The sequence below is a fragment of the Lactuca saligna genome, chromosome 8 (genome assembly GCF_052625555.1).
Source record: "Lactuca saligna cultivar CGN05327 chromosome 8, ASM5262555v1, whole genome shotgun sequence".
NCBI classification, from domain to species: Eukaryota; Viridiplantae; Streptophyta; class Magnoliopsida; order Asterales; family Asteraceae; genus Lactuca; species Lactuca saligna.
Window position 1 is genome coordinate 30,019,811 of NC_136424.1, and position 11,631 is coordinate 30,031,441.

Genomic DNA, 11,631 nt, shown 5'->3' on the forward strand with positions numbered 1-11,631 from the left:
AACCGAGATAGAAGTTGGGTTTTTCTTCATCCTAACTTCTAAGATGAAGAAAGAAGAATGGTGTTGGGAGGTATACAATCTACATGTTGTCGCCCCCAAATTCAGTATACGATCTACACGTTCATCTTGGGTCGATGCATAGAAACAATTTCATCTTCGGTGCTCTCTTATGGTGACGACATATCTGAATAAAGAATCAACACCTTCCAGGCCACCTTGACTCCCTCTGTTTCTCTCTATCACACCACTACCTGTCGAAGTCGGATCTAGAAAGAGAATATATTATCGATTTACCTGAAATGAGAAATTCAAGAACGGTTTGATTTCTGATGATGAAAGGGAGACACATCGATCTGGGCTTAGAAAGAAATGGGGGAAGTGACATCGAATGAGAAAAAGAGGATGATGGGGTAGCACGGGGTGGTATTTAATCCCTTTCTTCTTCACTAGATTTAATATGATGCATTTGCAATTGTTGGGTTTTATGTGTCTGTTTTAAGATGCATCTGCAAGTATGAGTTTTTTAATTTCCAAGAAGACAAAATGAGAGAGGGAGAGAGAGAGAGAGAGAGAGATTATATATATTAAATAATTATATTTAGTTTTTTCTTTTTTTAAAAAAAATAACTGAAAAGATCATAAATGGTCCCTGTGGTATGAAATAACGAAAATGTTCCTCAACTAACGGACAAAAGTTAACGGAGTTAGCAATAAGGACCAATCGTCAAAAGTTTTGAAAACACAGGGACCGTCTATGAGGTTTTTAAAGCACGGGAACTAAACTTCAGATTTTGAATAACCACAGGGACCATTTTTTATGTTTTTTCTACTTAATATTGTTTTTCTTATAGATTTCTTTAACTATATAAATATTTTGTTAATAAACTTCCATTTTGTATTTTATTTATTTACTTACTTACTTTTTTTGTTGAGCACATATTTGTTTATCCTTTAAATTTAATATTAAAATTAGCATATAATCTGTTTTAAAATCATTATTGTCCATGGAAACTCTTATATGAAATTTGCCCTACATATATACCGATGTTTCTTTCTTGAAAAGAGTTTGGTTTTAATAACTAGAATAGTTAAAACTCTCCATATACTATTAAAATTATTATATTTTAAACCAAAAAAATCTTTTAATATAGAAATATGAATTTAGAATATTATTTGGACAAATAATTAATTTGTTCACAATTTAACACAAAAATAAATACAAAATTCACAATTTAAGAGAGTAAATTCATAATTTAATTTAATATATTCATAGTTTAACTCACAAATTCACAACTTAATACATAATTCACAAATTAATACACAAAATTCACAACTTAATAAACATAATTAACAATTTAATACATATTATTTACAAATTAATACACAAAATTCATAACTTAATAAACATAATTCACAACTTAATAAACATAAACTTCTCATATACTACTAAAGTTATTATTTTTTAAACAAAAAACATCTTTGAAAATAAAAGTAAAAATTTAGAATATTATTTGGACAACTAATTCATTTATTCACAATCTAACACACAAATTAACACAACATTCACAATTTAAGAGAGTTAATTCACAATGTAATTTTAATATATTCAAATTTCAATTCCCAAAATTCACAACTTAATAAACACAATTCACAACTTAATACATACTATTTACAAATTTATACACAAAATTCATAACTTAATACATATAATTCACAACTTAATATATAAAATCCGCAACTTAATAAACACAATTGTATGACTTAATACATATTATTTACAATATTTGCTTTTCTTCTAACATAACCAAATCTAAAGCTCTTACCATGCTTCAAAAATCATCATATATGCATGGATTAAAATCAGAGTTCACACTCATTCATAACTTTAAATATTAGTTCAGACGTCCATTCATAACTTAATAGACTAATTCAAATCCTCATTCATATCATTCACAATTCTTTTCATTGAGACATTTCATCAAAGACCACATGTGCATGTTTATTTCAAAAATCCGAGAAATAAAGAGCAAAGAAAGGAGGCGGTGATGGTGGAACCACCCACCATCTGCCACCGATAGAAGGTGAGTTCTCATCAGAAAATAAGTAGATCTTCCCATAAAATATTAGAAGGCGGTGGAACCACCACCAGCTACTAGGAGAAGGTGAGTTTTTGTCATTTCTCGTCAAATCTGAAAACAACAATACTTTTTTGGTGTTTCGGTGAGGTTAGAGGTCAGAGACGAAGCACAAATCATAAATGTGAAGGTGTACAATGTCAAATCTGGTGTTTTCGGCCGTGAAAGTTACAATACATAATAAATCTAAAGGTGTAAAAGGTCATATATGGCTTAGAGTCACCAGAAGTTGCAGATCTGAAGATGTAGAAGGTCAGATCTAGGGAGTCGACGGAGGCGGAAGTCTTGTAACAAATCTGATGTGACGGAGGTTGGGGAAATGTTGTCAGATGTTACTAGATGTGGTTGTATTTCATGAAGATCTGAGAAAAATGGAACATAAGGCGATTAGCATTGTTGATGGTGGTTTGGTGTTGTCGGTGGCGACAGTTCACCGCATTAATGGTTTGAGATCTCTGGAGACAGATGTAGGTGTTATTGATGGTGGTCGGAGGCTGTGAAAATGCAATAAAAGTGGTAATGGAGGGGTCATCGTCGGCAGTGAGGTCGTCGTCAACGATGGTGGTATGCTGGTGTTCATCAAATGTGGTTGAAGGAGGTGAAAAGATCTATTTTTGTTTTTTGGAGAATAATAAGAGAAATGATGTTAGATCTAAACTAACGGAATGCTTTTTCGTCCTTATTGTTTTTTCATTTATAAAAACAAAAAAAAACAATCAAAATATTAGAAAAGAGAAATAGATCATGTAAAAATTAGTGGTTCCTAGGGTTGTTAACATTTAGGGGTTCTTATTTTAAACTTTTACCTATATATATATATATATATATATATATATATATATATATATATATATATATATATATATATATATATATATATATGTATGAAAACCCTATTTTTTCATATAGCGCGTGAATCGCGTGAGATGTCTCCACATTACGGGCCATAGCAGATTGGATCATCACACATGTTGGCAGATGTTACCTACCTTTAAACGATGACACGAAGGTCAATGTTTCTTACACCGCTTCACCAAACACACAATACCACCACTGCCTTTTCTCTGTCTTGTCGTACCCTTTTGTCATCACCGATATATATATATATATATATATATATATATATATATATATATATATATATATATATATATATATCCACAACGCTCCATGTTTCAGTTTCCTCAATCCCCCGGATCTATCAACCATCATAGATTCTTCAGGCACGAAACGCTACCAGTCCTTTTTCTCCTGCCGCCTACATTGTTTTTATAGTTCCCAGGAGACACAACTTCACTTGGGACGCCGATGAAATTTGATGCACGTTGCCTTATACTCAACTTTCCTGTGTCGGAGTGACACCATGTAAAAGTGGATCCACACCGTTTTGTATTCGATTGTTGTTTGACAGATGATATGCACCGTTCCATTGCTTCCCTTTATGCGTCAAATTAGAATCCATTATGTCTCTACATATTTCGCGCTTCGATCTAGAAGGCAATACTGATATCCTTATCCTAAGTTTCATTCAGGTAACTTATTTCCATTTGTGTGCCCTAATTTTTCCCGATCCGGGTTTTCAGCCTAATTATGGTGATTGATTGGCAAAAACTCACTGGTTTCTCAAGAAAATATCATAATCGATGGCTACAAAAATCCTAAAACGGTTATGGTACTGCCACGATACTTAGGCCCAAAGTTTACATCATTATGTAGTTGTATTCAGTTTAATTATGAGGCAAACTCTATAACTCTACATTGTCGACATTGCTAAAGGGGTTTTTTTTCCCGAGCACTATGCAGACTCAAGATGTAACTGTCAATGGGATTTGTTTGTATAATCATGTTATACATTGTATATAAAACAACTAATTGTCATGGCTTCAGTATGTAACAATTTTACTATCTGTTTGTCTGTCTATCTCTTCCATTGCTGAAAACTTCAATTTTATTCATGTTGTCTATCTCTTCCATTGCTGAAAACTTCAATTTTATTCATGTTTGGTTCGCTCCCCAAATAGCAAATGGATATCTTTGTTCTATATTATTTCTAACTACTAAATTTTCATGGGATAATATGATAAAAATCAAATTGATAGAGATATGAGACGGCTAACATGTTTACCTTTGGCATGTGTTTTGAACCCCATGTATTCAGTGGCACTGGTTGAAGAAGTTTTAAGAGTTAGGGAAAGTACGGTTGGTTTTATGAGATTATGCCTAGTGGTGTAAAGGAGGATTGAAAAGTTAGAGAATATGATAACATAATGTTTCTATTTCATTGACCTCAATAAAGATTTAGTAGATTCTCTAGCACTGTTTTAAAGATTTTGAGTTGTTGAGGGATCTTGTGATTTGGAAACCACCGTTCTTTTGAAAAAAGTAAGTTTTCCAAGACATCCTTTACTTATAACCATGTTGTTTCAAATTAAAATTATTGAAATGGTATTAAAAGTTAAGGAATTTTCAAGAATTTTGAAATAGTGCTTAAAAGTAAACTCATAACAAGCATTTTAATTTTGATCATTTGATCTTGTATGCACGTGAGGTGTTTACACAAAACTGATTTTTTTTTTTTTTGAAGTGATGCCTAAAATTATTTCATTAATTTTGATCTTTTTAGGCATATTATTTAAACGGTGTTTAAAAGTTAAAAAACTTTAATGCATTTTGATATATTTTTTTTAATAATTTGATCTTGTAAGCAGCGTGTGGTGATAACCCAAAGTTTAAATTCTTGTAGTGGTTCGGTTCCTAAAGTTTGGAAATTAGAACTAATAATAACTACCTTTCAATTGGATTTTCTAGTTTGATTAAAACAAGCAAAAGCTCTTACCAAGTGAAGAATTCAAAAGGGGGGAAATGATCGAGTACTTGAGCTGCTATTTTCTTGGCCAGTGAATGTTTGGCTCATACAAGAGCTTTCCGATCAAAAAGGAAAGAACCAATCAGGTGCAACTCTTTCCCTCTCTCTCCTCTCGCTATGCATGTAGCGACTTCAAGTTGGCGAGCCCCCTAGCGAGAGCTAAGGGGTGGTGTTCCTTTTGCTAGCGAGCTCTTAGCGAGGGTGCTTGGCATCTCCACTCCCATCAGCCTTAGTGGTGACTTTAAGTGAAGCATTGAACAAATTTATTATATTAACATGGGATGTTTGAGAAAGTATGTTAATTGCATTAAATATGATTTCACATGGCTTGAATTCATCATCAAATACATCGTATTAGATGAGAATTATACTTTAGATGCTTCTAGAGAGGATTTATCTAAAAAGTCACCAAACTCTTAATGTCGTCAACAGGAAAGATGTCATTAAATGTAAATGTGTTGTAAAATGTATATATTAGATATATAATATAGTCACTTTTATTAGATATTATGGTTATGCGTGGAATGTTATTTTTAGTTATAGAAATTGAGTAGTGTTCTCGTTACTTTTGTATATTTTATGGCGGATGTTGATACGATATGATTGCGGTATGGTGTGGTCTTGGTATTCTGGAGACCAAGTACAAGCACTTCTATGTATTCAAAATAAAATATCAAAAAACTTACTTACATCTAAATTTGTAATCTTTTTAGCATTCAATGAGACAAATTTTAGATACCTCTTTTTTTTTTTTAATTTATTTTTGTGGATGCAATGATCACAAAAATAGTTAATAAATTTATATGTACTATAGATGTATTAGAAAACAATCAATACATTTTAAAAAATTCAAATATCATAAGCATACATATTTTCTTAAGGCAAGACACTTTGAAGTATACTTTAAGATTACATCATCTGATGTGTGTAATTTGTAAGAAATAAACAAAAATCCAAAACCATTATCTTATTGTTTATATTGTTCAAACATCGTAATAAGTGAAATAATTGTTTGATCGATAATTTATATAATTAACTCTAAACAATTCGTTTACAGATTGTGAAATAATGAAAGACATCACTTGGATTTTCTTCAAAATTCTTTTTTATTCTAATTTCATGTCTTAAAAGGAAACATTTTATCAATGTTCACTTCTAAAGGAATTTCTCATGCAAATTGTAAGACATTTAAAAAACATGTTTCCCTGTTCCCCTAAAAATCAACCCCTTTATTTGTTTTCCAATATCAACATCTATAAACATATCTTCTGATTTCAATTATTAGCTAACTAAATTAACAACATAGAAGGCGCTTAGGCGCTTGATAGGCAAGAATAAAAGGAGGAATGGTAATGAATCATTTCATTATTTCGTCCATTCCATTCATTTATCGTTTCATTCCATTCATTTCTCATTCCATTACACCCAACCAAACACTCCCATAATGTATCAATGATTATTGCCATTAAAAATTCAAAATCATCAACCTCATTTTTGCTAAAGATTTAGGTTCACTTCTTAATTTCACATGACCTCCCGACTCTCTATTTCCTCCTCTATCCTTCTGATTTCTCGATTACACACAAAACATGTGTGTGCTTCTCCTATTTTTTTGACCAAGAAAACCCACTCTTGGTTTTTTTTTTTTTTTTTTACCACAAATAATATAATCACCCCTTCAACTCTGTCTATTTTCCCCACTTAACCCAATACAATTTAAAAGATGTAAATTCTTCTATTTTTGTTTACATCTAATAACCAAATTATAATAGTTGTAATTTTCATTATATTCTCATGTTCCGTTTAACATAAAATCACAACATCTCTGATCTCCCCCAACTCTTTTATAAGGCTTTTGTTTTAAGAATATTAGCCTTGTGGGCTAAGTATCTTAAAGCCCAAACTTCTTTATATGAATTTGGAGATTACAAAACCCATTTTTTTTTCTTTTTCTATTCAATATGAACCAATAGGGTTCGCTACCTTAACTTGTGTATCTATATTTTTAGGGTCTTACATTGTTAAAAAAAAAAATAAAAAAAACAAAAATAAAAAAAAAAGTTTAAATTTTGTTTAAATTCGGTTTTGAGCGGATTAGTTTCATATTTTAAGTTTATTTTTTTAACCTTTGGAGCTGGTTGGTACTATTAAGTTAAGTTTTAAAGATTAAGTTTTTTAGTAAAAGATACAAGGGAATTAGGTCTTCTTTGAGGCGGTATCGGCTTCGTCTCATATCAATATTGGGTCAGTCTTTGAAACTGTTCGTTTTTTATCGGACCGATCTCGGTCGGTCTTTTATTGTTCTTGTGTTTATTTGGACCAATCTTTTTTCAATCCAGACTTGTTTTAGACCAGTTTGACAACAATCTACCTTTTGGGACCGGTTCGAATCCACATTTTAGCTCATGTTTACTTGAGTTGTTTACATGCTTCATAGTCCATAAAGTAAAGTCGTTTGATCAAAAAAAATAAGAGTGGTTAAATGATTTGGGGTAAGGTTGAGCAATTGCCCTGTTGAGACCGCACTAAACCATGATTGGTTTTCATCGAGCAGGTCAATTGTTAGTTCTTAAGATTGTCCTACCATCGGTTTCAGTTTTTTTCAGTTGGTGCCACCTTTCCGGGTAAAAGACTAAGGCCAACCCGAAAGGTGTGTTTATGTTTAACATTATGCACGATTGTTCATATTTTTTAAATTTCCCTAACTCCTTGTTTGAAGTCCATTTGACATGATTTATTTTCTAACATGTAGCTTATCGTTTAGACTTTATTTTATATTATATAAACACTTTATTTGGTTACATATTAATTATTTTACATGTACCTTAACAAAATATATCAAAACAAAATTTATGTTTTTTCAGGATTGAGTTCGCTGTTTTTACTTCATTCTAGATTATATTAACACTTTTTTTTTTTTTTTTTTATGTATCAGGTTATTTTTTGTTGATTGCTTTGGTGTGTATATATATATATATATATATATATATATATATATATATATATATATATATATATATATATATATATATATATATATATATATATATATATATATATATAGGCTCAACGCACTAAATAGTTATATCAAACATGTATGGTTCTAATCGGGTACAAAAAAATGGCACAAAAACCAGTTCAGTTTAATTGATCTGGTTGATAGTTTTCTTATTATTGGTCGAAATTGGACCGATTCGAAATAGGTTGGCGCCAATTGCTTGCCCAAGTAACGATTCCGTCATTTTAAAAGGGGCTTTCTAAAAGTATCCTCCTCTTTTTCAAATTCTCCCCCCCTCCCCCCCCCTCTCTCCTATTTGACTTTTTGTATTTTTTTTTTTGTTTTATTCCTATTTTTTTTTGTTGATTTTATTATTATTATTATTATTATTATTATTATTATTATTATAATATTTTAATTTTATTAATATTATTGTTATAAATTTCGCACAAAAGTTTAACATTTGGACAACATTATAAATTCGAACGGTTATATGAAATCGGACATTATAAATTCAAATGATTATTTTATTATTAATATTATTATTATAAAATATTTTATAAATCGGACACTATAAATTCGAACGACTATATAAAATCGGAACAAAAACAAAGTTTATCTCTATTATTTATGGGTATTAATCGGTATGGTATTACAATTGCGTTATACGTTATGCGGATTGAAATAACTTAGTCGAGCACTATATTATGTTTCTAATTTTATATAGCCGTTCGAATTTATAATGTCCGATTTATAAAATGTTGTTCGAAATTATTAATAATAATAATAATAATAATAATAATAATAATAATAATAATAGTATTAAAATATTAAAAAACGATTTTATATAGCTATTCGAATTTATAATGTCGTCCGAATGTTAGAAAATTTTATGAAATTTATAATGATAATAATAATATAAATTGAAAAAGAATTAAAAATAACAAAAAAAAAACAAAAAAATAATTAATGTGAAATCAAATGTCAAAAAATTGATTTGATTGACACTCCGTTTCCGAGTTCAATTTAAGGAGAGAAGGGAAATGAAATATGTGAAATTGAGAAGAAAATAAAAAAAAAATTGGTGATTCCAAGTTTTATTAAAGGGGAGAATTAGAGGAAGTAGAGGGAAATGAGATGATCACTTTCGGATTTGAAAGGATTTGAAAAAAATAACAAAATGATTACTTATCTCCAACACAAATGAAAATTTTATTTTTCTTTCTTTTCTGTGTCTCTTTTATTCTTTTTTAAACTCGGGAACAAGGCCTAGGGGAGGTAAATTTAAATAAGCTCCCACTGCTCGGTTGTGACCATTTTCTAGAGTCCTAGGGGGTGTTTGTATTAACTTTTAAAGTGATTTTTGATTTTATCTTTTACAAAAGGTTCAAAAAGATGTTTGGGTAAAATAAAAATGACTTTTTAATCAATTTTTGATATAGTGTAAATTTCAGCTTTTTGAAAAGTCACGAAATCGTGACTTTTCCTGACTTTTCACCAGCTAAAACATTAAATTACATTTATAACCCCATCTAAAAGTTAAACCATGTAATTTTTAGTTCTTTTTAATCATTTTACATGTAAAAGTTAAACCAAACATTTTAATTTTTTATTTTTTCCCTTTAAAAGCTAATACAAACACATTTTAAAAAACAACTTTTACAAATCACAAAAGCTAAGCCAAACACCCTCTAGTTCCAACAGGTATGACGTTTCGCTAAATTCCCATTTTGATTTTTTAAATAATGATTATGAAATCTGATTCCGTGATTATGAATTGTGTTTGTGGTAAGTTGACTAGTTTATGGATGGTTCTTACGAACCCAATTAATATATGGACCTGTATATCGTTAGAAACGATGTTTAAGAAAAAAATTATTGGCTGATTTGCTTTTAATTTTTAATTTTTTGACGTTGATAGTTAAGAGATACACTATGGCTGTTAATGCTTGAATATGTTAAATTTCAATTGTAACTTACTATAATTCAAAATTTTTGGATAACAAACGAAGGCGCAAAAGGAATTTCTGATTTCTGGCTTTCTGCATTATTGTAGCTGTTGTTGAAAACCCTAGGATCAAAGGTGCGTTTTTACGACAACACTGAACTTCGGAATCATGTAATTCTATTTAAAATCGCAACCTTTTTTTTAATATAAGTGACGCCTGTTTGGTAATTGACCCCAAAGGATCCTCGTATCTTCTTCTGTATGAAATTTCCCTTATCGCTATCAATTTCTAAATCTGTAACTTGAAATGATCGATTTCTCAAAGCGTTTGGTTTCTTGCGCATAAGGTGTTTGATGTATTGCCTCACTGAGTTTCTTATATACCTTCCAGATAAATACAGACATGACTGAACCAACATCAAGTAGCATCGAGGATGACAATGTGGCTCTAGAGTACAACAATAACAATGTCAAGAAAGCAAAACTAAATTCAACACTAGCTGCACTCCTTGATGATCCTGTTCTTGCAGACGTACCAAAAAATCCAACTTTATCAGATGTCGATACCCTAATCAGCTTGGAACTCGGTAGTGCAATGCGTGTTTCTGTAATTAAAATGGACAACACATCTTTTGGTATACAATTATGCTTATTTCTCATCTTCCTATTTTCATCTCACCTTATCATTAATCATTAATCAATAACCATTCTTGGTTGATTAGATGTTGCAGTGATGAATTCGGCAAAAGTCAAGGATTTGAAACTTGCTATTGAGAAAAAAGTCAACGAAATGGAGCAGTCAAAGATGGGTCATCGTCACATTTCTTGGTTTTTTCCCGAATCTTTATTTTGACAATTTGACATATTTCTTTCTTGATTTTGTTATGAGAAAATTGATTTTTGTGTTATTAGGAAGCATGTGTGGCGAAATTTCTGCCTTTCATATCACAATGAAAAGCTTCTTAATGATGATGGAATTCTTCAAGATCATGGCATACGTAATCACTCTCAGGTGCTCTTGAATCTCTACGTAATCTTCTTCCAAGTTATCTAATCAACCATTGATGTAAAATTTTGAATTTCTTTGAAAAATCAAATTAAATTTTGTTGCATACGTGAGTCTCAAATCATAAAAATGTTGTATTATTCTAGAGTTTGTTTAATAGTTTGGGATTTTTGGTTGATAGGTGCATTTTATGGCATATATTATGACAAGGGCTTCAAATCGACATTCACGAAGGAGAAAACATCGGTTTTTTCATGGGCTCAATCGAAGGGAATGAATTAATTGTAACTCCTTAAAAGGATTAGTTTGTGTTTATAAGAATGATTTTGATATATGTAACCATAGATATTGTTTCTATCTCTGATCTATGATTTATCTTAGGTTGATTTAAAATGTTGTTTATTTCTAATGAAGTTTGTGGTTCAAAATTGTGTGATTTTGAATGGGTTAGTAAAGAGTAGGCTTAATAGAGGTTGAGGCATGCGTTTTAGAATCGGAAATTACAAAACCACAATTCAAACCCAATCTCTTTAACTCGAGCATTATCCATTTTACTTTAGGTATTAACATAAGGGCTTATAAGGGAGGAAAAATTTGTTCTTCACATGCTTTATTTCCTAAGAACAAAGTTCTAACATATTGAACATCTATTTTTTGTCATCGTTTTTGGTAGTCATC

The 11,631-nt window shown here is 30.5% G+C and overlaps 1 protein-coding gene across 6 annotated transcripts; it reads left to right on the forward strand.

The window, feature by feature from the left end:
- Window positions 1-9,670: 9,670 nt before the first annotated feature.
- On the forward strand, window positions 9,671-11,346 carry LOC145012063 (Ubiquitin-like superfamily protein). Of its 6 annotated transcripts, none has more exons than XM_078970831.1 (5): window positions 9,671-9,703; window positions 10,339-10,582; window positions 10,670-10,775; window positions 10,860-10,959; window positions 11,135-11,346. In XM_078970831.1, exons 2-5 carry the CDS (start codon window positions 10,351-10,353, stop codon window positions 11,228-11,230), a joined length of 534 nt encoding a protein of 177 aa, XP_078826957.1. In that variant the 5' UTR covers window positions 9,671-9,703; window positions 10,339-10,350; the 3' UTR covers window positions 11,231-11,346. The 6 variants fall into 6 exon arrangements, with proteins under 6 accessions (XP_078826957.1, XP_078826958.1, XP_078826959.1 ...); XM_078970832.1 differs by lacking the exon at window positions 9,671-9,703 and adding an exon at window positions 9,767-9,787; XM_078970833.1 differs by lacking the exon at window positions 9,671-9,703 and adding an exon at window positions 9,848-10,082 and having other exon boundaries at window positions 10,679-10,775.
- Window positions 11,347-11,631: the final 285 nt, after the last annotated feature.